The sequence below is a fragment of the Salvelinus namaycush genome, chromosome 4 (genome assembly GCF_016432855.1).
Source record: "Salvelinus namaycush isolate Seneca chromosome 4, SaNama_1.0, whole genome shotgun sequence".
Lineage (NCBI taxonomy): Eukaryota > Metazoa > Chordata > Actinopteri > Salmoniformes > Salmonidae > Salvelinus > Salvelinus namaycush.
In genome coordinates, this window is record NC_052310.1 from 20,094,131 (window position 1) to 20,120,929 (window position 26,799).

Genomic DNA, 26,799 nt, shown 5'->3' on the forward strand with positions numbered 1-26,799 from the left:
TTATTTTACCGTCGAGGAAATTGTACTTTGATGTATTCCAAAAAATAAAAAATATTCCCCCAAAAATGTATCTAAAAACTTCGAATGGAACTTGATAACGCTAATGTTCCCTTTTCTGTTCTCACAAAAAAATAGTTGCTGTTTTTATGTTTTTGACGCCATCATTGACTCCTTCACGCAAGTCCTTTCACTTTCCATTTCTTGAGAACCGAGAATAATCGCTCTCAGATTTGCAAGCAACAGTTCGTCATTTTGCTCTTATAACATATCTCGTTTCATATTTGAATCTAGGACAAACGCACACAAACGAAAGGTAATATCCAAAGATTTTAATAAATTGCTCAAATATCAAATACATTTGCAATGTTGTAGGCCTAGTAGGTCTGAAGGTGCATTAGGCTATATCATATGTGGCTCTTATCCAGGTAATGGGTTGGCCTATATTTTGCGAGCCACAACATCATGACTTGAATGACCAACAATGCAAATCAACATAGTTCACTTTTTTTAATTAAACATGGAGTGATTTACACAGACAGATTGCTTTATGATTTGTTCATATCTTTGTGAACAGCATGTATGGAAGCAATTATTCAGGCCTGCCTAACGTAGTCTTGTTCTGAAATTATTTCGGCAATAAAAATGTATTTAGATTTACGTGTCAGAATCATTGATAATATGATATTGAAATGACTGAAACCTGAGGGTTTCAATACTGAAAAAAATTTACGCTTTCTGAGCTGCTATTATAACTGTATACTCTTTCAAAAATGTTAAATTGATTAGTTTGCGATCAGTGATTGCAATTTCAACATTTGGCAAAACGTTGTTTACTGTGGATGCCCCTGGCCTTGCCTATTCTTACAGATAAATAACAAGGATGGCGAAGGAGGGTGGAACGGTCAGAGTGTGTGGGTTACCCCTAGATATCAATAAAAACAGACTGATCGACAAGCTCCACATTCATTTCCTGCGGAAGAGGAATGGAGGAGGGGACATTTCATCGGTCACGGTCTCCAAGACAACGCCTGGCTCTGCCTTCATTACCTTTGAGGACAGCGAAGGTTAGAGGTCTATCGGTGGGCTTGGGAAAAAATTAAGGAAGTAGATAGTATGATAAGTGAAACATAGAGAACCTTAAGAGGAAAAGTACTGAAGATTACAAGATGTTTTGTGTGTATACTACACATATCTGATTTACCTGATTGATGGGTCTCACATGCAATTATCTTGATAAGGGACATCCTATAGAGCACATCCTATAATGCATATTCAGGTAGCCTACAGTGTGTCCTTGAGGAGTTTAACGTGAACGTAATGTTTGTTGTCTTTTTTTAAATTCTACATGACACGCAGTGGCTCGGAGAGTGGTTGAACATCAGAATCACACATTATCAGTGAATGGCAAGCAATATGAGCTAAGTGTGAGTTTGCACAGCAAAGACGTTGATCCAGATGAGGTAAGGCATGTGAATAAATCATCTGAACATCTTCTCTTTTTTAGTCAAATCCTAGTCTCACTCTTCTTAATTCAATCTTTCAGCTCTTTGTGGACACAGCTGTGACAGTGGACTACAGCAAATTGAATGGGGGGAAAACATCGATATCTAACATCCTCAAAAATGCCTGTGACATAAAATGCACCTTTCACGTTCAGGCTGACCTCTGCACTTTCAAAGGTCGCTACACAGAAGTCCAAATCCTGACCAAGTGTCTGCTGAGACTTTTCAATTCACAGACCTCAAAAGATGTCCATTCCCTTAAAGCTGAGGCCACCGAGGATGACAAAAGATACAACTCTGCTCAAGGACGAACAGAAAGACAGGAGGACACTGAGACCTCAGGACAGGCCAACGGACTGGATCTGGGGAACGGTTCCAGTAGAGCCTCTGAGAGTAATCGTGCCCTTCTTCAAGAATCTTACACCAATGATAGAAAGGGGGCGGATGCATTGTACACATCATACACCAATCATAGAGAGGAAGCGGGGGCATTGCATACATCTTACACCAATGACATAGAGGATGCAGTGGCATTAGAGAAGGGAACCTCAATGGAGGACTTCTCAATGGTCATAGACTCAGACATCTTCCGATACCTCCGAAAGTACTGCTCGGCTGAGTACCAGAACATCCTCGACAGGCATGGAGTAGAGATACTGGATGTCACCACCAGAGATATCACCACCCTCTACCTGCAGCTTAAGGCTGGGGCCACTGGGCGAGGTGTGGAGCATCTAAGGCTTGCGCATGGGGAGCTGGCCTGGCTGTACCAAGACAAAGAGGCCCAACTTCGCAAGGAGCAGTTGGCTAAGGAAAGCTTCCCCAGGTTGGGGCTCCAGCAGGCTTTTAAAACCTTAACGCAGAGATTCACAAAGCTGCTGATCAATGAAGACAAGTCCAATGTCTATCTGGTGGGCAGTGGAAGTGACGTGTCGGAGGCCAAGCAGTTCCTATTGGAAATGCAAGGGACAACAAAGGAGCACGGTCAAGAGTTACTTCACTCCTCAGGAGATGCGTCTCTACCCTTTGTCCCTGACACCAAGCTTAGAAAAGAAAGGGCTGTGAGGAGCAAAGAATTCAAAATGGCTGCCACATTTGGGAGAACTATGGGTTCTGAGAAACCTAAAGATGATGAGAATTGGTCCAGCTTGAGTGACGTAAAGGCTCCTGAGGATCACCAGATAAATAGTTTCTCGTCCACAAAACTCATTAGAATGAATGACCAGAAATTAGGTAGTGGACCAATTTCAGGGATTACGAGTCAGAAGGTTGAAATTTCAAGTTCTGGTCCAAGGGATCTCCAGGAAGACACCCTCTTCAAAAGGTATGAACCATTGTCCACTGCTTCCTTGTCTGTTAAACCCCCTCTGAACTTGGCACAAAACAATGAAACCAGACCCACAAAAGCAGCAAACTTTAGTGAATTCCAGGGCTACTCAATGGATGATATGGACATGTCTGTGGATAGGGCGGTTCCAACTGGCGTAGTCCAACAATCCAAGTCAATTTCCACTCTGAGACGGTCCAACAGTTTCTCAGGGCAGGTTAGGACCAAACAAGTCAGAAAGGACAGCAGCTCAGCTGTAGACCTGTTTGGAAAGACCAAAGGAGGCGAAACTACTAGTCACCCAGAGACTAGGCAAGTCTTCAGTGTAGAGCTGGTGGTGCCCACAACTCAATGGTTATACACAAAGGATGTTTTCCGCATACTGCTAGAGGAAGTAACCTCTGACCTGCAGATGAAGGAGAAAAAAACATTAAATGAGGTCGTCCTCCATCTGAGAGGGAAAGATCCAGCCAACGTCAGGGTGTGTCAGCAGGTGCTGAAAAAGCTGATTGACAAGGTGGCCGAGGACTTCTCCACCCATGAGCTGTTGTTAACACAGCTGGGTGTGTCAGACTCGAAGAATGAGACAGTTGAGGTGTTATGCACCACTGTGAGAGAGACATGGGAGAAAGTGAAAATCATTCCAATGCCAAATACTAAGAGCATTTTAATCTTTGGTCCAAAACTGGATTGTTTGGAGGTGATGTCATTTCTAAAAGAGGTGCTTCACTTTGGAACAGAGGGGGAACAGACCATGAAAGAGAGACCCATTGATCTTAAGAAACCATCTTCTGATTCTCCATCCAACCCTGACATAAACTCCTCAGCAGCACATCAGAGCTCTGCCAGTAGTGACAAACAAGACCAGGAGACCACCCCTGCAACTGACATTGTTTCATCAGGGAGCTTGGAGGGAGTGAGCCAATCAGGTGTGAAGAAAGTGCCTGTTTTGAAGCTTCGGTTAGGAGCAGCTGGTCCCGTAGATGAAAAGAGTTTCAGGACAATCAGTGCTCCCTATAAAGCAGAGGGGTCACTAAGAGTGACAGAAGGAAATGATGCAGCACCATTACCAGAGCACAGTGCTCAGAGGTTGACAGGGCCAAAGCCTGAGAAAAGCCAGATACCTAACAGTAGGGGACTGCAGACCCAAAAGAACCATAGCGAAGGAAATGCCGGTTTGTCCTGTATATGTGGAACCGCAGGGGCATCTGTATCTTGGACGGCTGGTGGAAAAGCCATGTGCCCATCATGCGTGGAATGTACAAAGTCTCATGCAATGAATCCGCAAAGCGCCACCGCCAAACATTACGGGGCAAGCCGGTCCAATGAGAAACAAGATGTGAAAGACACCGAGGTGAAGGCCAGTCCATCTTGTGTAGGTGGAACCACTGGGGAATCTGTGTCTATGACTGCTTGTGGCGGGGCCTTGTGCCAGAATCACATCCATCCCGACTGTAAAGTACGCCCTAAATCTAAGGAGGGTGTCGTGGGCATCCGAGGGACCATGACCCGCAGTGAGATGTCCATCAGTCTGGTTGGGTACAACAAGGATACAACGCTGAAGATAACCTACAACATTCCTGATGGCATCCAAGGGGTAAGGTCTAACCTTTGAGAATTGGGAATTGTTCAAAGGGATTGGAAATGACAGAGAGTTTGGTTAGGCTGCACTTTTACATCACACATATTTATTACTGCCGCAATGTTTCATATTACAATATCTCTTGATGTGAATCCACCTGGTACATAGCCACGTGTGATCAACACCGAGATCATCAATCGACAGGCATTGTAGAATCCTTATGACAGTCGTACAAAGGCTTTATGTCTAGGGTGTGTAGATGAGGTCTTACCTATAGATGTATGTTGCCTCCTCGTGATCTACATACCACCTCTGTGCAGAAAGACCATCCAAACCCTGGGGGATCTTTCCAAGGGGGCACGTTCCATGCCTTCCTGCCTCTGAATGAAACGACTCTCAAGCTTCTGCCATGTCTCGAACGTGCCTTTCATCGAGGCCTCACCTTCAATGTGAGAGTAGGGGACACTAGGGATTGTGTGACCTGGGGTAGCATCCCACACAAGACCAGCATCGAGGGAGGGTTTTCCAGGTGAGGTTTTTGTCCAATGTACAGTATAAAAACTATGACATTGAAATATGAAACAAATTTCAACAGTGATACGATAGTGGCAGTGCTATAATCCGAGATTCTTACCCTGGTAGGCCTAAAAGATGAGTTGAAATAGGTTTAGTAGATTGTGGTCCTAAATAAGTCTCCCCTCTATAGGAATGGATACCCAGACTCAAGATATCTCAGATGCTTAGCTGAGGCACTGAGGTCTCATGGTATCGAGGAGGGCTGAAAAACTGCAATGGATCAAGACCTGAGAAAAACCTCAAAACTGACCGAACAGCGCTTTAAAAATGTAATCATTAATTATTTTTGCCGTACATTTTCCTATGTAAACACTAAAGTTATATAACAAAAAAAAGTAAGGTTCACAATACATATTATTCTATGAAAAATAGCCACAATCAGGAAATGCTCATGATAATGCCTATGTAACACAGTGAAGACGCATATGTTGAACACATACTGTATATTGGTTGACTCAAATGATCAAAATACAGATATCAGTTCAGATGTCATTTGGTTCTCCTTTCCAGCTACAGTTCCACTTTCAAATCTGAGTTGTTTGGGGTGACACTTGGATTATACCGGTCTACTGGTCAGAAACAAAGTACCTACACATCTACCACAAACAGAGCAAACTAAAAAGATCCCCCAAAGAATGCTTACACTGATTCGGTCATGCTCTCCACAGCTCCAGTATTGCGTTTATACAGAATAATTCAAGGACTGTGTGCAGTACTGTTACTGAAGTGCAAGGGGAGCAATTGGTCTGTATTTGAGATTGTCCAGAATCCCAAGCAGGATACTGTATATAGGACAGCTCAGGGCGTGAAAGCACAAAGAATTAGGCATAGCCTAGATAAGCCAGTTTGTCATTTTGGAATGCAATTTATTCATTTCAGAAAACATGTACAGTACAATACAGGTAAGGCATAGGGCAAAACGTCAGAAAAGCGTCACCAGTTCATGTGGACAGCGTCATAGAAAGTGGTGAAAACACAGATTCAAGCACTGCAGAGAATTTCAATCAAAGACTTCAAATACATCAAGGAAGTGTATGATAACATAAACAAACCACTTGTAAAGTTAGTAGTGTCATATTAAGGGCTTGGGTACGTCGGTAGGTGCTTTTGGATGTAAAAAATAGGCAAACAAATATGGGGATTTGAGCAACAAACGCATTACCACAACAAACCGCTGGCTCTGAACAATGAAAATCAACGGTCAGTATGATTCAGGTTTCAGAATGGGTGGAAACACCTGCAGGGTCATAAGGACTCTGGGGGGGAAAAGAATCAGATACTCAGATTCCCGGTCCCAATTCCTTCCAGAAAATCCCAGCCATGTCTTAGCTCATACCTCCTTCATTGTAATGCCAGGAAAGAAGGAACACTACACAAACCCAACCTTTCCATTTTCACTTCTGACAGAGGAAAAATTGCAAATGGAAAAACAAACACTAATCCTAAACACATTCCTAAACAAAAGTTACATTTCAATTGACTTGTTTAACATGAAAATAAAGAGATGGGAAGGCTCTCCGGAGAGAGAGAGAGAGAGAGAGAGAGAGAGAGAGAGGGAGTGAGTATGAGTGGAATGTGTGTGGTGGCGTGGTTTTGGACGGGGAGAAGAGTAGCTTCCTTTCTCTGCTGCGTCGGGTTACCGCCACAGCTGGGAAAAACATCTGCTTCCTCTTATATTAACCATTTGGAGTTTTGAAAGCAGAGTGGAATTAGAGCCTCATTTTGTATATGCAAACTTGATTTAGTTAGAACAGAATTAGAGGGGGAGATACAGTAGAAAGAATGGTCATGAGAATCGAACCCCAGTCTCCAGGTTCGGTATACATCTGCAATCAGCCGGGTGTGTCAATACTAGACCATGAGCTCGGCAAGACCATTTGGAGTCATTCATGAAAGCCATAAGATACGGATCCAATGATATGAAATGGAACACAGTGACAATTCACCATGAAAACACGGGGGGGGTAAAATGTGAAATTCCCTAATACAAATTCTACAAATCAAGTGTTCTATTTGTGTGTGTCATATGATATTTTGGCCACAGATAATAGCGAATGATATAGGCCTATTCGCTGCAGATCATCGTAGAATAAAACATCGTGGCACCAACGAGAAAGTGTCCAGAGAGCAAGCACTATAGTTGATGCAAAAGTCAAGTGTGTTCCCACGTTCTCCTGTTTCTTAAGTCAGAGCAACTTGACTGGTCTGGAGGAAGGCTGGGGCAATCCTTGAGAATACACAGTTACAAACTGGGATTGTTTATATACTTAATATAAAAAAGTATATTAAGTATATAATAAGTATATTCCTATTATACTTTTGATACTGAAGAGGCACTGTTCAACATTGAGAGCCGTGCGACGATAATCACAAAACGAAAGCAGAGTGTTGACAAGAAAAGCTTGTGCCAAACATTTTTTTTTTTTACCACAAGGTCACCGGGACATTGTTTAATCAAGAACAATTCAAACAGTTTGACAAGGTAAAGGAAGGCCCTGTTTTTCATTATTTTTGTGATATATGGGCAAAGGGGAAAGTTGGTGTTTAATTTGGCACACTAGGTCAGGAAAAAGCAACAATCCATCTAACAAACGACACTTAAATACTGGTCTCATAGTATTCTCAAAAGTGGCCACGAAGTCAGCGACAATTTACATGTTGAAATATGACATTAAGACATTGAAAGAGAAATCTGGCAAAGCACAATTCAAACAACATCAAACCATATATCACTCAGAAACGCTCACGTGCACACGCACACACACACACACACACACACACACACACACTCCATAATTCACTAATGCAAAATACTAACACATTTTCGTTTAAAAGCTGGACCTCCAATTCATATAACAATACGGTATCTGCCTGCTGAATCAAGAAGAGCATGCAATTCAACTTGTAGGGAGACAAATTACAGTAAAGGGGTCTACATTGATGACTCATGAAGTGTTGCTAATGGGGCACGTTTTCCTTTGAAACATAAGGCCTTGGAACATACCGGAAACATAGCAACTTGTCTGAGTAGCTATTTTACAAACAACATGACTAAGTCACTAGTGTCAGTAGAACAAGACCACCATACACATTTGCCCCTAAGCGCAGTTCTAAGTTCAGCTTATCCTAGCCTTATTAAACCGAGACTCAGCGATGTGCCGTTGGCACGAGTGGCAAGGTAAGCCAACGATATTGCAGACGAGCACACTGCAAGACGATGCACTCACGCGGAGCATCTGTGCACGTGCACGGCTGACGCTTCAGTCTCCTGCGTCAGTATAGCTGTTTGACAACAACTGCGTAGAAATCAGCCTCGCCTTGTGCTCGTTGTTGTTGCTGAAGTCGGCCTGTTACGGCTGTTTATTTTGTGTTTCGCAGAATCTACTTTTTTAACCAAAAGGAGGTTAAAAAAAAGGATCTTAGATCAGCACTTAGGGGCAACTTCACCTCACACGTATAAACAGATAGAAACACTGAGGCAATGGTCGATTTCTGAGACATGGACTGAGGAGTAGAGAAGAAGGCCAATGTTGAAGTGCTCAAGTCTACTGCTCACATACATACTCTCCCTTTCTCAATTCTCCTCTCTCTTGACCTCTTCTGTGCTGGTCTCCGTCTTATTCTCCTCATTTTCCTCCTCTTCCTTGTCCTCTGTCTCTGCTGGCTCAGGGTTGGACTCGGGCTTTTCCTCCTCTTTCTTTGGCTCTGGGAGCAGAATCACCTTGCCGATGTTGTTGCGCTCGTGCATACGCCTCATCGCGTCACCCACCTGATGGAGGGACAGAGAAAAGAGAGACGGCAGGCAGACAGAAAGGTTGAAATACAGATCCACAAACCAACCAACTGAAAGAGGGAAAGAGAGAGGGAGAGGGGGAGAGGGATAGAGAGAGGGAGAGAGAGATGCTCTTCTTCTTTTTTAGCTCCTGTGCAAAAGTTGGATGTTCAGGATCCAGTTTATTTCCCATTTGTAATAAACACATTGGAAATCTGCATCAAACCCTCTCCTTTTACCAAGCTCAGATAATGACATCTTCTCTGTCCGTCATATGAATACTGAAAGGGTTTGTCCCTATTTAATTGGGACTGCACACACACAAGTGCCTCTCTGACTCCACTGCCCCTGCTCTCTCCGCTCACCCCACCCCACGGTACCTCAAACAAAGCTTCCCCTAACAACCGACGCCACGGCAACCACGGCCGGTCACCTAGCAACTGCCGGCATCAGACCCATATCAGCGGGAGGGGCTGAGAATTGCAGTGAGTCTGACACGTCAGACAGTGTAAAGAGGAAGGGGAGGGAGGGAGGAAGGCTAGGGTGGATAGCAAAGAGCTATATCTGTGGGGAGACTGCTGTCAAAACAGTTTCAATGAATGTCAAATATTGATTTAATTATTATTATTAATATGCAAGGAACTATTGGAAATGTCATGAAAATGTCACACAGAAAATGAGCCTAGCTTCTACTGGATTAGTTGTAGAACGTGTGATGCTACATACTGTTGTTACAAGTGGCGAGTCTGTTAGTCTGACGTAGATAGGCTACATGCCAGTTGCAATAGATACAAAGTTTCATAGGAAGGTTAGATTAAATATTAAATTCATTCTACCAATCCTATGACTATTCCATTCATTCACTCCTTTCAAAAGGAGTCGGATACGATACCGGCTTCCAGGCAGTCGCATAGCAACAAGAGGTCTAGCTATACACCAGTCATATTTCCTGTCACACCGAGGCACCCACTAATCAATCTAACCTTTGACGCCAAGCCTTCTGACCAATCAGAAGGGGGTCAAGTGGATAGGAGCGGGGGGAGAGACGTTTCCCATCCTCTCTGGAAAGGCTCTCAACCGTCGCAATGGAAACCACTGGGTTGGCGAATACTAAGTAAACAAATCAGTCAGTCTATAATGAAATTGTTGTAGCACCTCTTTGTAAACAGAATTGGGATTTGAAAAGACCCCCACCTCTTCCTCCCTCCCTCCCCCCTCTCTCAAACCCTCTCTGCCTCCCACACAGTCTGTCGATGTCCAACCCTGTTGAGCAGACATAATATCAGACATTACTAAAGAAGCAGGAGAGCTAGGTGTAAACATAGCCTTTCAAGGCAGTGGAAGGAAGAGTGCAAGCCTCTGGAGGGATTATATGAAAGCAATACAGAAATATTTAGAATCGCCACCAGGGGGCAGCTGGAAGCAGTGTTTGTATACAATGCAGTACTTTACCTACATTGTACCTTAGACTGCAGGTCCACTGGGCGCCAATTCAGGTAGATTATGTAGACTACATGCAGGCTACAGCAGAATTCGTATGTGGATTATAATAAATTGACATATTTGTAGGGTCTAAGATGTATTTTTTCGTTAGGGAAAATAAATGGTTTTATTATATGTTCAAGGCAAGCAATAGGCAGAATAAATTATTGGTGGCCTCAGTGCCTGTGTGGTCCAGCGGTTACAGCCATAACAGTTTAGCAATGGAAATCTCACCTACTGTAAGGGCCATCCACACCAAAGACCATAACTACATTGGCAAGTTACACATAGCCTAACTATAAAACGTGGGCGAGCATCCACACTGGAGGAAAGTTGATTGTTTTACAGTAGGCCTACATCTGTCAATCAACTGATGGCCAAATCAGCTATCAACTCAGCCAGAGAAACACAAACAGTAGCCTATTATAGGGTTTTCACACCTTTCATCATGTGACAATGGATAGGCTAACGGGTAGCCTACAGAATGTATTGGAATATAATCAAATAACAAGGGGCTTATTGCAACCATCAATGGCACTAGATTATCGCCAGCTGATGCCTCGTTAAACCACCAATACCCGCTAAATTCATAAACACAGCTAATCTCAATTGCAACCATTATTGGCCACCTCATTACCGCTCCGTAAAACATGTGCTTGTTACCTTAGTCCTGCTTGCAACCAAAGTCTTTCAAGATATGTTCGCCCTCTGGTTGATATTATCATCGGAACTTGATTTATTGATTGGCAAGATTTATGTATTGTAGAAATAAAGTATTTACTTGTTTACGATGGCAAATCTACTGTGGCAAATATCCAACACTTTGTATGAATGGAAACTAATGTTGGTGTAACCTACTGTTAGTATCGAGGGTAAAATATCCTTGGACTTTCTATAATTATTTGAAATGTGAAACTAAACCAAGCCAATCCAGGATTTAGGTATTTGTGCCAGAAGGGTGTGGACCGGAATCGAACACATACTGACAGGAGGCCCTAGTCCCTAGAACACCCCAGGCCACGATTGAAATCAATTTTGACAGTTCATTCGTAACCTTAGGTTCGCTAGAAACCTTAAGATGTCCTCTTTTCGATAATATATATCCGAAATGCATATATAAATGCATTTCGTATACAATTTCACACTTGTAGTGGAGTGTATGTCGTAGTGGAGATCAATATATATCTTGTGTTACTAAGCTATATACGCCGACGGTTGTTGATGTGTATGGCTGCATTTCAGATACATTTTTGTACACTTGAATGTCGCAGTAGTATGATATATGACCTTACAGTAGCAGTAGGACATTTATTCATATTCATTCTGGTGCGTTTAGCATTTGAGCGAGCGAGGGAGGATGATTTTGATAGCTGGCACTGGTCCGAATGACTCGATTTCCCCCGCATGGAGAGAAAGAGAAATGCGAATTTCCAGTGAATGTATCTAAATCACGAGGCTCTTTTGAATTTCCTGATGCGCAGGAAAATGTACCACAACAAAAGTGATAAAATTAAGATCCGACATCTGTATGTAAACTATGTTAGACTGCAGGAATCCATGAAATACTACGTTCTCTGCGTCTGCTATGGAGGAGCCCCCGAGCCACAAATATATACTATATCCGTTATTGACGTCACTTGTTAAATCCACTTCTATCAGTGTAGGTGAAGGGCAGGAGACAGGTTAAAGAATGAATTTTAAGCCTTGAGACAATTGGATTGTGTATGTGTGCCGTTCAGAGGGTGAATGGGCAAGTCAGGTGCCAGGTGAAACTGTTGGTGTCAAGAACTGCAATGCTGCTGGGTTTTTCACACTCAACAGTTTCCCGTGTGTATCAAGAATGGTCCACACTCCAAACAACATCCAGCCAACTTGACACAACTGTGGGAAGCATTGGAGTCAACATGGGCCAGCATGCCACCCTGTGGAACGCTTTCGACAACTTGTAGAGTCCATGCCCCGACAAATTGAAGCTGTTCTGAGGGCAAAAAGAGGGGTGCAACTCAATATTAGGAAGGTGTTCTTATTAATGCTTTGTAGACTCAGTGTGTGTATATATATATACATACATATATACACAGTTGAAGTCGGAAGTTTACATACAGCTTAGCCAAATACATTTAAAATCTGTTTTTCAATTCCTAACATTTAATCCTAGTAAAAATTCCCTGTCTTAGGTCAGATAGGATCACCACTTTACTTTAAGAATGTGAAATGTCAGAATAATAGTAGAGAGAATGATTTATTTCAGCTTTTATTTCTTTCATCACATTCCCAGTGGGTCAGAAGTTTATATAGACTCAATTAGTATTTGGAGGTATTGCCTTTAAATTGTTTAACTTTGGTCAAACGTTTCGGGTAGCCTTCCACAAGCTTCCCACAATAAGTTGGGTGAATTTTGGCCCATTCCTCCTGACAGAGCTGGTGTAACTGAGTCAGGTTTGTAGGCCTCCTTGCTCGCACACGCTTTTTCAGTTCTACCCACAAATTTTCTATAGGATTGAGGTCAGGGCTTTGTGATGGCCACTCCAATACCTTGACTTTGTTGTCCTTAAGCCATTTTGCCACAACTTTGGAAGTATGCTTGGGGTCATTGTCCATTTGGAAGGCCCATTTGCGACCAAGCTTTAACTTCCTGACTGATGTCTTGAGATGTAGCTTCAATATGGCCACCTAATTTTGCTCCCTCATGATGCCATCTATTTTGTGAAGTGCACCAGTCCCTCCTGTAGCGAAGCACCCCCACAACATGATGCTGCCACCCCCGTGCTTCACGGTTGGGATGGTGTTCTTCAGCTTGCAAGCGTCCCCCTTTTTCCTCCAAACATAACGATGGTCATCATGGCCAAACAGTTCTATTTTTGTTTCATTAGACCAGAGGACATTTCTCCAAAAAGTACGATCTTTGTCCCCATGTGCAGTTGCAAACCGTCATCTGGCTTTTTTATGGCTTTTTTGGAGCAGTGGCTTCTTCCTTGCTGAGCGGCCTTTCAGGTTGTGTCAATATAGGACTTGTTTTACTGTGGATATAGATACTTTATGTACCTGTTTCCTCCAGCATCTTCACAAGGTCCTTTGCTGTTGTTCTGGGATTGATTTGCACTTTTCGCACCAAAGTACGTTCATCTCTAGGAGAAAGAACGCATCTCCTTCCTGAGCGGTATGATGGCTGAATGGTCCCATGGTGTTTATACTTGCGTACTATTGTTTGTACAGATGAACGTGGTACCTTCAGGCATTTGGAAAGTGCTCCCAAGGATGAACCAGACTGTGGAGGTCTACAATTTTTTTCTGAGGTCTTGGCTGATTTCTTTTGATTTTCCCATGATGTCAAGGCACTGAGTTTGAAGGTAGGCCTTGAAATACATCCACAGGTACACCTCCAATTGACTCAAATGATGTCAATTAGCCTATCAGAAGCTTCTAAAGCCATGACATAATTTTCTGGCATTTTCCAAGCTGTTTAAAGGCACAGTCAACTTAGTTTATGTAAACTTCTGACCCACTGGAATTGTGATACAGTGAATTATAAGTTAAATAATCTGTCTGTAAACAATTGTTGGAAAAATTACTTGTGTCATGCACAAAGTAGATGTCCTAACCGACTTGCCAAAACTATAGTTTATTAACAAGAAATTTGTGGAGTGGTTGAAAAACGAGTTTTAATGACTCCAACCTAAGTGGATGTAAACTTTCGACTTCAACTGTATATATATATATATATATAAACTCAGCAAAAAAAGAAACATCCTCTCACTGTCAACTGCATTTATTTGCAGCAAACTTAACATGTGTAAATATTTGTATGAACATAACAAGATTCAACAACTGAGACATAAACTGAACAAGTTCCACAGACATGTGAATAATGTGTCCCTGAACAAATGGGGGGTCAAAATCAAAAGTAACATTCAGTATCTGGTGTGACCACCAGCTGCATTAAGTACTGCAGTGCATCTCCTCCTCATGGACTGCACCAGATTTGCCAGTTCTTGCTGTGAGATGTTACCCCACTCTTCCACCAAGGCACCTGCAAGTTCCCAGACATTTCTGGGGGGAATGGCCCTAGCCCTCACCCTCCGATCCAACAGGTCCCAGACGTGCTCAATGGGATTGAGATCCGGGCTCTTCGCTGGCCATGGCAGAACACTGACATTTCTGTCTTGCAGGAAATCACGCACAGAACGAGCAGTACGGCTGGTGGCATTGTCATGCTGGAGGGTCATGTCAGGATGAGCCTGCAGGAAGAGTACCACATGAGGGAGGAGGATGTCTTCCCTATAACGCACAGCGTTGAGATTGCCTGCAATGACAACAAGCTCAGTCCGATGATGCTGTGACACACTGCCCCAGACCGTGACGGATCCTCCACCCCCAAATCGATCCCGCTCCAGAATACAGGCCTCGGTGTAACGCTTATTCCTTCAACGATAAACGCGATTCTGAATATCACCCCTGGTGAGACAAAACCGCGACTTGTCAGTGAAGAGCACTTTTTGCCAGTCCTGTCTGGTCCAGCGACGGTGGGTTTGTGCCCATATGCGACGTTGTTGCCGGTGATGTCTGGTGAGGACCTGCCTTACAACAGGCCTACAAGCCCTCAGTCCAGCCTCTCTCAGCCTATTGCGGACAGTCTGAGTACTGATGGAGGGATTGTGCGTTCCTGGTGTAACTCGGGCAGTTGTTGTTGCCATCCTGTATCTGTCCCGCAGGTGTGATGTTCGGATGTACCGATCCTGTGCAGGTGTTGTTACACGTGGTCTGCCACTGCGAGGACGATCAGCTGTCCGTCCTGTCTCCCTGTAGCGCTGTCTTAAGCGTCTCACAGTACGGACATTGCAATTTATTGCCCTGGCCACATCTGCAGTCCTCATGCCTCCTTGCAGCATGTCTAAGGCACGTTCACGCAGATGAGCAGGGACCCTGGGCATCTTTCTTCTGGTGTTTTTCAGAGTCAGTAGAAAGGCCTCGTTAGTGTCCTAAATTTTCATAACTGTGACCTTAATTACCTACCGTCTGTAAAATGTTAGTGTCTTAACGACCGTTCCACAGGTGCATGTTCAATAATTGTTTATAGTTCATTGAACAAGCACGGGAAACAGTGTTTAAACCCTTTACAATGAAGATCTGTGAAGTTATTTGGATTTTTACGAATTATCTTTGAAAGACAGGGTCCTGAAAAAGGGACGTTTCTTTTTTTGCTGAGTTTATATATATACAGTACCAGTCAAAAGTTTGGACACACTTACTCATTCAAGGGTTTTTCTTTATTTTTACTTTTTTCTACATTATAGAATAATAGTGATGACATGGAATCATGTAGTAACAAAAAAAGTGTTAAGCAAATCAAAATATATTTTATATTTGAGATTCTTCAAAGTAGCCACCCTTTGCCTTGATGACAGATTTGAACACTCTTCAAATCAAATCAAATTTGAGTGTTTTGTCGATGTTTTTGCGGGTGTTGTGAAATTCTTGTGTTTCTAGCTCCAACAGTGCAGTAATATCTAACAATTTCACAACAATACACACAATACACACAAATCTAAAGTAAAGGAATGGAATTAAGAATACATCAATATTTCGGCGAGCAATGTCAGAGCGGCATAGACTAAGATACAGTAGAATAGGATAGAATACAGTATATACATATGAGATGAGTAATGTAATGTTCCATTATTAAAGTGGCCAGTGATGTTTTCAAGTCTATATAGGGCAGCAGCCTCTAATGTGCTAGTGATGGCTATTTAACAGTCTGATTGCCTTGAGATAGAAGCTATTTTTCAGTCTCTCGGTCCCAGCTTTGATGCACCTGTACTGACATCGCTTTCTGGATGATAGCGGGGCGATCAGGCAGTGGCTCGGGTGATTGTTGTCCTTGATGATCTTTTTGGCCTTCCTGTGACATCGGGTGCTGTAGGTGTCCTGGAGGGCAGGTAGTTTGCCCCCGGTGATGCGATGGGCAGACCGCACCACCCTCTGGAGAGCCCTGCGGTTGCGGGCGGTGCAGTTGCCGTACCAGGCGGTGATACAGCCCGGCAGGATGCTCTAAATTGTGCATCTGTAAAAGTTGTTGAGGATTTTAAGTGCCAAGACAAATTTCTTTATCCTCATGAGGTTGAAGAATCGCTGTTGCGCCGCCTTCACCACACTGTCTGTGTGGGTGTACCATTTCAGTTTGTCAGTGATGTGTACACTGAGGAACTTGAAGCTTTCCACCTTCTCCAACGCGGTCCCGTCGATGTGGATAGGGGGGGTGCTCCCTCTGCTGTTTCCTGAAGTCCACGATCAGCTCTTTTGTTTTGTTGATGTTGGGTGAGAGGTTATTTTCCTGGCACCACACTCCCAGGGCCCTCACCTCCTCCCTGTAGGCTGTCTCGTCATTGTTGGTAATTAGGCCTACTACTGTTGTGTCGTCTGCAAACTTGATGATTGAGTTGGAGGCGTGCGTGGCCACACAGTCATGTTTGAACAGGGAATATAGGAGGAGGCTGAGCACGCATCCTTGTGGGGCCCCAGTGTTGAGGATCAGCGAAGTGGAGGTGTTGTTTCCTACCTTCACCACCTGGGGGTTGGCCCGTCAGTAAGTCCAAGACCCAGTTGCACAGGGCGGGGTTCAGACCCAGGGCCTCGAGCTTAATGATAAGCTTGGAGGGTACTATGGTGTTGAATGCTGAGCTATAGTTTGGGATGCTGAGATTGCTTGGGATGAGTTGGACCGCAGAGTGAAGGAAAAGCAGCCAACAAGTGGTCAGCATATGTGGGAACTCCTTCAAGACTGTTGGAAAAGCATTCCTCATGAAGCTGGTTGAGAGAATGCCAAGAGTGTGCAAAGCTGTCACCAAGGCAAAGGGTGGCTACTTTGAAGTATCTAAAATATATTTTGATTTGTTTAACACTTTTTGGGTTACTACATGATTCCATTTGTGTTATTTCATAGTTTTGATGTCTTCACTATTATTCTACAATGTAGAAAATAGTATTGGCATTCTCTCAACCAGCTTCATGAGGTAAACTTGAATGAGTAGGCGTGTCCAAAATTTTGACTGGTACTGTATACTGGATATAATGTATAGCCACTGAGATACTCATATATATTCACTGTACCTGTGCGCACACACACACACACACACACACACACACACACACACACACACACACACACACACACACACACACACACACACACACACACACACACACACACACACACCCACCTGTTCAAAGTGGTAGGTGGAGTCAATGCGGGGCTTGATCTTGCCCTGGGTGTAGAGTTCCAGTAGGCGGGTCATGGTCTGGGTGATGAGCTCCTCCTCGTCACTCAGGTAGCCCAGATGGAAGCCACACACAGCCTTGTTGGCATGCATCAGCCTCAGGGTGTTGATGGTGAATTGGTTGTACCAGGTCTTGGCTACCGCCAATAGGTTCTTCTTCTGACCCGTCACACAGTTGGCTGCACCTGGGTAATGGAGTCATGAAGTCAGGGACACATGGAGAGGACATTACCACCCTACCAGAAATGTACATGTTAAAAACGTGGTGTAAATATAATAATTACACAACATCACATTTTACTGTAACACAAATTCAATTGTAACACTTAAAAAATGCAAACACTTGAAAAGCTAGCTTGGAATGCATTTTTTCCCCCCCTCAATACATTTTAAATGTATTGGAAGCAGGTTATCAAGTCATTTCACATACCATGGAACATGTTAGAATTGCAAATGGAATGTGTTAATCTTCTATAAAATTTACGGTAAGGAAGGGATGTAGTGGTACAGAAAAAGGTGGGTAAACACTGAACGCCGGTTGAGATGACAGGAGGCGAGTAATGCAAACGCTAATACAAACAACGGTAATTTAGTCTCTTACCAAACACTATGAGGGTGCCCATGGGCTTCAGCAAACTAAAGGCCTTTTGGGTGTCTGAGCCTCCCAGTGGGTCCAGGACAACGTCCAATCCTGAGGGAAAGAGACAGAAATGCCATTGGAAACTGATTTGCTCGAGTGGATCACTAGTACTGATCGAGAGGCTTGACATACAGTTTACATCGTATGCAATGATACACTACATGACCAAAAGTGTGTAGACACCTGCTCGTCGAACATCTCATTCCAAAATCACGGGCATTGAAATGGAGTTGGTCCCCTCTTTGCTGCTATAACAGCCTCCACTCTTCTGGGAAGGCTTTCCATTAGATGTTAGAACATTGCTGCGGGGACTTGCTTCCATTCAGCCACAAGAGCATTAGTGAGGTTGGGCACTGATGTTGGGCGATTAGGCCTGGCTCGCAGTTGGCGTTCCAATTCAATCCAAAGTTGTTCGATGGGGTTGAGGTCAGGGATCTGTGCAGGCCAGACAAGTTCTTCCACATCGATCTCGACAAACCATTTCTGTATGGACCTCGCTTTGTGCATGGGGGCAATGTCATGCTGAAAGAGGAAAGGGCCTTCCCCAAACTGTTGCCACAAAGTTGGAAGCACAGAATCATCTGGAATGTCATTGTATGCTGTAGAGTTGCGATTCCCCTTCACTAGAACTAAGGGGCCTAGCCCGAACAATGAAAAACAGCCCCAGACCATTATTCCTCCTCCACCAAACTTTATAGTTGGCACTATGCATTCAGGCAGGTAACGTTCTCCTGGCATCCGCCAAACCCAGATTTGTCCGTCGGACTGCCAGATGGTGAAGCATGATTCATCACTCCAGAGAACACGTTTCCATTGCTCCAGAGTCCAATGGCAGCGAGCTTTACACCACTCCAGCCGACGTTTAGCATTGCGCATGGTGATTTTAGGCTTGTGTGCGCGGCTGCTCGGCCATGGAAACCCATTTCATGAAGCTCCCGACGGAACAGTTCTTGTGCTGAAGTTGTTTCCAGAGGTAGTTTGGAACCCGGTAGTGAGTGTCGCAACCAAGGACAGACAATGTTTGCGCACTACGCACTTCAGCACTCTGCAGTCCCATTCTGTGAACTTGTGTGGCCTGCCACTTCATGGCTGAGCCGTTGTTGCTCCTAGACATTTCCACTTCACAATAACAGCATTACAGTTGACCGAGGCACCTCTAGTAGGGCAGAAATTTGACTGACTTGTTGGAAAGGTGGTGTCCAATGAAGGTGCCACGTTGAAAGTCACTGAGCTCTTCAGTAAGGCCATTTTACTGTCAATGTTTGTCTATGGAGATTGCATGGCTGTGTGCTCGATTTTATACACCTGTCAGCAACGGGTGTGGCTGAAATAGCCAAATCCACTAATTTGAAGGGGTGTCCACATACTTTTGTATATATAGTGTAATACTTCAAAGAGGAGATGACAAAGGCATCTATCAGTGATGCTGATGATACCGCCCTTTAGCCTGGTCCCAGATCTATTTGCGTTGTCTTGCCAACTCCTATGGTGATTGTCACACCAATAACCATAGGAGTTGGCAAGACAGTACAAACAGATCTTGGACCAGGCTGCATGTCCAATCCATCCTTACCCTTGGGGCTGATTTTACGGATCTCCTCGGCGTAATCTCGTGTACGGTAGTCGATGGGGTGGGTGACCCCCCCCTGGCCGATGGTCTCGTGCTTGCTGGCCGACGCAGTTCCAAACACGGTCACGTCCTCCAGCAACTGACAGAGCTGGGTGGCAGCGATGCCCACACCACCTACAGTAGAGGGACATAAGGGGACAAGACACAGAGAGAGGCACGAGGGACACATAGCATGAGAGATACTGTAGGTAACATGGAGGCAGGAAAATTGTGACAGAGGTGATTCCTGATGAAGGTGATTCGTGATGGAGGAGAGTGGAGACGGGATAACGGAGAAGAGACGGGATGGTGAAATTTAATGGAGGAGAGATGTGATGGACACTTTGAGAGTTTGATTGAGCCAGCAGGTTTGGCACTTTTGGGACTTCAAATCAAAATCAAATTTTATTGGTCGCATACACATATTTAGCTTTCCATTGGTTCCATTGGTTCCATTTTGCTAGGCAAGCTGAATCAAGCTCAAATACAGTAGAAAGACTTCAAATACTATTTGAACCCAGGTGTGGTGATTGGTGCCACGTACAAAAAAAAGCCTCACTTGCAGTATTCTAGACATACTGTTCTGTAACAGGCTCTGTTCTGTAACATACTGTTCTGTAAGCTCTAAAAGCTTTTAGCAAACCTTGAAATTCTGTTTATCTGACACACGCTCCCCTTCATAGTGGTAAGGTGAGGCAATGACACATCTGCCACGCTGATTCTCAACACAGGGGCCCCTCAGGGGTGTGTGCTTAGTCCCCTCCTGTACTCCCTGTTCACCCACAACTGCATGGCCAAGCACGACTCCAGCACCATCCTTAAGTTTGCCGACGACACAACAGTGGTAGGCCTGATCACCGACAACGATGAGACAGCCTATAGGGAAGAGGTCAGAGACCTGGCAGTGTGGTGCCAGGACAATAACCTCTCCCTCAACATGACCAAGACAAAGGAGATGATCATGGACTACAGGAAAAGGAGGGCCGAGCCCGCACCCATTCACACTGAAGAGGCTGTAGTGGAGCAGGTCGAGAGCTTCAAATTATTTGGTGTCCACATCACCAACAAACTATCATGGTCCAAACACACCAAGACAGTCGTGAAAAGGGGAACGACAATGCCTATTCCCCCTCAGGAGACTGAAAAGATTTGGCATGGGTCCTCAGATCCTCAAAAAGTTCTACAGCTGCACCACCGAGAGCATTCTGACTGGTTGCTTCACCGCCTGGTATGGCAACTTCTCGGCATCCGACCGCAAGGCGCTACAGAGGGTAGTGCGTACTGCCCAGTACATCACTGGGGCCAAGCTTCCTGCCACCCAGGACATCTATACCAGGCAGTGTCAGAGGAAGGCCCGAAAAATTGTCAAAGTATCCAGCCACCCTAGTCATAGACTCATCTCCCTGCTACCGCACTGCAAACGGTATCGGAGTGCCAACTCTAGGTCCAAAAGGCTTCTTAACAGCTTCTACCCCCAAGGCACCCAGACTATTTGCATTGACCCCCCCTTTTTTTACACTACTGCTACTCGCTGTTTATTATCTATGCATAGTCGCTTGTACCTACAGTACATGTACATATTACTTCAATTACCTCAACTAACCTGTACCCCCGCACATTGACTCGGTACCGGTATCCCCTGTATATAGCCTCGTTATTGTTATTTTATTGTATTACATTTAAGGGCTTGTAAGTTAGCATTTTACAGTAAGGTCTACACGGCGCATGTGACAAATATAATTGTATTTTATTTGATAGTGGATACTCAAAACACAACCCACTGGGCACAGACAGCAATTCAATATCTATTCCACGTTGGTTGAAGCGTGCCCTTTCGCACCACCACCGCCAGCTACTGCGCTCATAAAAATATTTCTGACACACCCCCGGACCGATAGCGTTACCACCAGCACTAAGATTTACCATTGCGCTAAGTTTGTTAAAATGGAGCCCCTACTTTGTGTCTGTGTGTGTTCAAGAAAGGTAGAGCCCAATTTGTAGGAAGAAAACAGAAACCGTTAGCGTAGCTCGAAGGTTACTCACATAACCGCGGTTCTATGAACTAAGCATTTGTATTTTTTGGGGGGGGGGGGTTCTCTCGCATCCTCATTTTCAAATCAGGTGACCCCACATGGGGCCCGTGACCACTAGTTTAGGAAACACTGCAGTACAGTATAAACCAAACCCTACTTATCTTATCCATCTTTGTTTTGTTTTTTCAAGGCCATGAAGCTAAAAAATCTACGTGAAACGTCGAGTGTTACCAAAGCAACAGGATGATAACGATCTATGTTGTCAGTTGGCTAAGGTGCTGCATGTCGTACAGTGTTATCCTCAGAGGTAAGAGGTGGCGTTGCCATGGAAATGGAGGCATATTGTTCCAGGGTAAAAGGACAGGGGAGTCACTACAGACTTGTATGTCCACCTACGCTATATACTGTGCAATCTCCCATTCTAAGATCAAGGGAAGTATGTCAAAGCCATGACTTAGGCCTAGTCAGTGGTGCAGATGAATGGCTATGTTATACAGTACTACCGTGGTTGCGAGGGGACATTCTGGGGCTGTGGAGTGTGTGTGGTGGGGAAAGGGGTACATTTTTATAGTATGTGTGTGTATGTGACTTGTGTGTGCTACTCGATATACAATCAGTCACATTCCGGTAAGTAAACATGAGCGTGTGTGTATGTTTGTAAGAATGTGTGTGTATGTGTACTTGTGTGAGTGTGTATGCGTGTGCGTTTGCACCCTTGTGGATGTGTGTGTGTGTCCACCACTACTGTACCTGCTGCCATGTGGATGAGGATGCTCTGTCCGGCCCTGACGTTGGCCATCTCAAAAAGCATAATGTAGGCCGTCAGGTAGTTGATGGGGAGGGCCGCCGCTTCCTCGAAGCTCATTGACTCTGGCATGATGAATGTTTGGCTAGCAGGCACAACCACCACCTCCTGCCACAGGCCGTGACGACTCAACACCAACACACGGTCACCCACCTGAGAGAGGGACATTTCACATGGGTCGTAAGTCACAACACACTTAAACACTGTGAAAATCCTGACAACTATTTGCTGAGTGGCAAAGTTTTCGGATGAAAATAATATTGTGGTGGTTGCCAACTGGAAGTTGCTTTCTACGGTCCATGTGAATATTATGAACGAGAGGAGGAGATGTCTTTATTGAAATGCACTCCTGCAATAGCTGAATCTCCCATGTCAGGAGAGCACTGCTGACTTACTTGCCTGGGGCCAGATCAATTGTTGCGGTCTTGCCCGACTCCTATGGTCAATGTCTAACAGATCTGGGACCAGGCAAGCCGTAGACTTTTTATTTGTGTTTCGAAAGAGGCCAAGAGGCGGAAGACGCAGGAAAGTCGCCCAATTGGTCTCTGAATATTATAACATTTCCTGTTTGTAATTCCTCGAGATGTACGGGTTGCTTCTCTTCCTGCTGCTCACAAACACATGACAATAAAGTACTCATGACTCACAGATCACATTGCCACATTGCATTTAATGCGGTCAATGACCTCAAAGTCTGCACAAAAGGGTGCATGACCAATTGAGACCTAAGAGAACCTGTATGAAACTTCTATTTGAAAATATACCATTGTTCAGGAATGTTCTGTGGAAGTGGTGGTTGAGTATTTCAAAGAACCAGTCAATAACACATACCAGGAAAGAATGAATAGAAAAGAAAAACAAGAGAACACGGAAAAAACAAACGCCACTGAGGAAAAGGTTCAAAAGTGGGTGGGGCTTTATGCTCGAAAAGTGAATATGTCAACGGTTGACATCATTTGCTCACTGACCAATCTGATCACATCCATCTGGTCTTTTTAGGATGGGCGAAGAGGATTCAACAAGGCTGAAGATTTTAAAACAGGGTCGTATTCATTTGTACCAAACAGATGAAAACTGACTGAAACAGAGAGGGACTAATTGGATTTGTCCAGTAAGAAACGCTCATTTCTGTTTTTTCATTGCAAAACGTTTTAAAACATTGCAATGCTTGCCCTGATGAATACGACCCAAAGCTGGTGTCTGTTTCAGCCCGGGAAATATCCCATGTGACCTCATCCGAAACAGCCACGCCCTCAGTCCACCTCTGGATAGCTTCACTGATTGTTGGGCCAAAGCGGCCGTTCGGACAAACGTCGATAAAACAGTGAGTTGTTGAGACCATGTTGGCCAAAAGACACAAACTGAGCTCAGCATAAACAGAAACGGGAACAGGTCCAAGCCTAGGCTACTCCCAAAACAGACTCTAAAGGCAGCAGCTGGGCTCTGCCTTATATTGTCCACAGATCGGGCAGCACTCTGACTCTAGGCTGTTGTTGTTGGGGGTGGTGGTTAGGTGTCTTGGAACTAGAAGCACAAGCATTTCGCTACACTTGCATTAACATCTGCTAACCATGTGTATGTGACCAATACAATTTGATTTGAGGCCAGTTGTGCAGAAAGAATGTGCTGTCCTTCTATAGGATTTTTCTAGCCATTTGTTCGGGGGAAGGGAGGGTGGAAAGGGGTGTGGCAAGGGGAGGAGAAGAAAATGAAGGGGGAGGAGAAGGAAATATCAAATGTAACTGACCATGTTTGTGGAACAGTGAAGGGTTATGATGTACTTTACAAACAGTACTGACTATTTGGGTCTGACAGACAGACAGACTCACACATAGGCTCACCTTGCACATCGGCAAACAATTGCACACAAACACGGGGCCAAAACACACACACGCACACACGCCAAAGGAAATATTGCTGATATCAAAATATTATATCAGAGCCCTTTATCAAATAGATTGGGTCATGTCATTGCAGTGTTACGCCCACATGAGTTGACAGCCCTTGGGGGAATTCTCGAAGCACAGCATGGCAGTGTCAGTGTCATCACTCATTTCACATCTCCATCCCACTTCGGATATTCACAGTCTGGAAGTATCAGAGAGGGAACAAATGGAGACAGGGGAGAACCAAAACTCTTAACCCCAACCTCTGATAATCACTTCTCAACAGGTTCTTGGAGGTGTTATAACACATCGAGATAGGGAGCAGGAGGCACACCACCTGACCACAGGATATGTGACTTTCATTGGGAAGACAGAATATGCTCACTGCTATTATAGTAGCCCAATATTTGCTACTAAAATCAAGACAATAATGCGGCCAAGGACGAAAACCACTCAAATGTTTATTATCTTGTAATAAGGCTTTCGTACAGAGACACAATGTTGTTTCAGCCTTGTGACTGCATGAATAACTAAGAAAATGATATGAAGGCAGAAAGGAAGATATTAAAGAGATAAATCACGTAAAAGGAGCGCCCAAAACAGTGCTGCCATACTGCACTGTTAACCATGATTTTGTGCACGCCTCCTCAATAAAATATTATAGCCTATATAACGGTTCTGTGCCTGGACAAAAAGGGCCATGTTTGATGTATTGATTGGGCGGGCCTCGCCCATGAATTTGATTTGAATATAAATGATGAGCAATAGGCTACCATAAAGAAAGAAAGAAAAGGCTTGAAAGAAACATGATGCTATGTTTTTAGACTCACTTTTCTATCCGTCACCTCTTCCCCTAATGCTTCAATCACGCCCGAGCATTCCATCCCGGGCGTGACGGGCGGCGACGGCAGCAGCTCATACAACCCCTGTCTCCCCAACAACTCGGCGAAGTTCAGACCACACGCCTTGACCCGCACCAGCACCTCTGCGCTTTTCAGGCTCGGCTTTCCCTTTTTCATCTGGAGCTTCACTTTGTCATAGCCTCCATAGCCCGTTAGGAACAAAGCACGGTAGCTGAAAACTTCCTCCTCGGGCGCCACGGGCGCTTTGTCTGGGGTCGCCGCCGCCAAAGGCTCGTCTGCTGGCTCTTCCGCGGGGGATGGCTCACCCTCTTGGGCTGCCTCTGATGGAGGTTCCTCAGTAGGTGGGTTCTCTGTCTTCTCCTCTGCGGGTTCTTGCTGCTGTCGTGCCGGTGCCTCTTCGCCAGACATGATCGGAATCACAAAAATAGCCTATTTTTCCCAATGCGCTTTTCTTTTTTGGTACTTCTGTTTCTCAGGTTTCCCTGATAGCCTAAAAAACACCGTACAGAAGTTGCAGTAAAATTGTATTTTTTTCGTAAACTAGTCTATTGCAGTGCACAATTCCACTGTAAAAATATAGATAGCCTATTACAACAGGTAATACCAGGAGGTGATTTTAGTGCGTGCACCCTAGCTAGGAAAGTGACAGATATTCTACTTGGCAATGGAGAGCAGTGCGCAGTCAGACGGGATGTGGCCACGGTTAAAGGGCGGAAAGTGGATTTTTAGTCAGAGGAGGGGAGCTAAAGCAAGAGGTCGGCGGAGCTCGCTTAGCAACAGGTGGCGTTGCCATCAAGGTGCATGGGGCTTACAGGCCTATGTCAACAGTGAAATAGAAAGGATGATGATCAAAATATAGCCTAGAGATAGGTATGCATTGGAGAACAAGAAGACCAATTTTCAAGAAGCTTAAACAATTTGGTATAATTTTGCAATCTATTATTGATCTCAAGACATTCTCTGGAAACAACAATAGGCAGGCAGCAACAGGGGCAAGTTTTGAATTACATTGTGTAAAAAGACTATTCGACCCAGTGTGGAACCATTGACATAATGGAACCTGTAGTTGAGGGGTCCTAAAACTGCAAAAGTCAGTCATGAAAGTTTTTGTGTTCTCCCAGTCTGTGAAACAGGAAGTCACTAGGTGATAAAGATGTGGCCAAGGGGGCATGGCAGGAAATGCCTGAGTTAATAGAGAGCCCGGCACTTGCAGGACAGGGCTGCCATGTTTCACTTCCTACTCCTCTTGTTTGTAGGTTCTGATTAAGGGGCAAACAAGCCATCGTAAAAAAAAGAAAGAAAGAAAATTGCCCAAAAAAAGTTGAACCAGCTCACTTGCTTTTACACTATGGTATGACTATTATATGTTCAATGTTTCTTTAGAAAATATTTTTTTAAAGGAATATTTTCCCCATATTAAAACGAAAGTTCAGTTCACATAACAGGAA

General features: G+C 44.4%; 2 protein-coding genes across 2 annotated transcripts; one reads left to right on the forward strand and one right to left on the reverse strand.

The window, feature by feature from the left end:
* The first annotated feature begins 202 nt into the window (after window positions 1–202).
* Window positions 203–5,462, forward strand: LOC120046288. Its single transcript, XM_038991377.1, has 6 exons — window positions 203–313; window positions 868–1,064; window positions 1,357–1,460; window positions 1,544–4,426; window positions 4,732–4,940; window positions 5,118–5,462. Exons 2-6 carry the CDS (start codon window positions 881–883, stop codon window positions 5,191–5,193), a joined length of 3,456 nt encoding a protein of 1,151 aa, XP_038847305.1. The 5' UTR covers window positions 203–313; window positions 868–880; the 3' UTR covers window positions 5,194–5,462.
* Window positions 5,463–5,828: 366 nt separating this feature from the next.
* LOC120046289 (synaptic vesicle membrane protein VAT-1 homolog) lies at window positions 5,829–25,994 on the reverse strand. The gene is made up of 6 exons (XM_038991378.1): window positions 25,319–25,994; window positions 22,548–22,755; window positions 19,729–19,899; window positions 18,117–18,206; window positions 17,459–17,700; window positions 5,829–8,756 (listed from the first exon to the last, which is right to left on the reverse strand). Exons 1-6 carry the CDS (start codon window positions 25,757–25,759, stop codon window positions 8,562–8,564), a joined length of 1,347 nt encoding a protein of 448 aa, XP_038847306.1. The 5' UTR covers window positions 25,760–25,994; the 3' UTR covers window positions 5,829–8,561.
* Window positions 25,995–26,799: the final 805 nt, after the last annotated feature.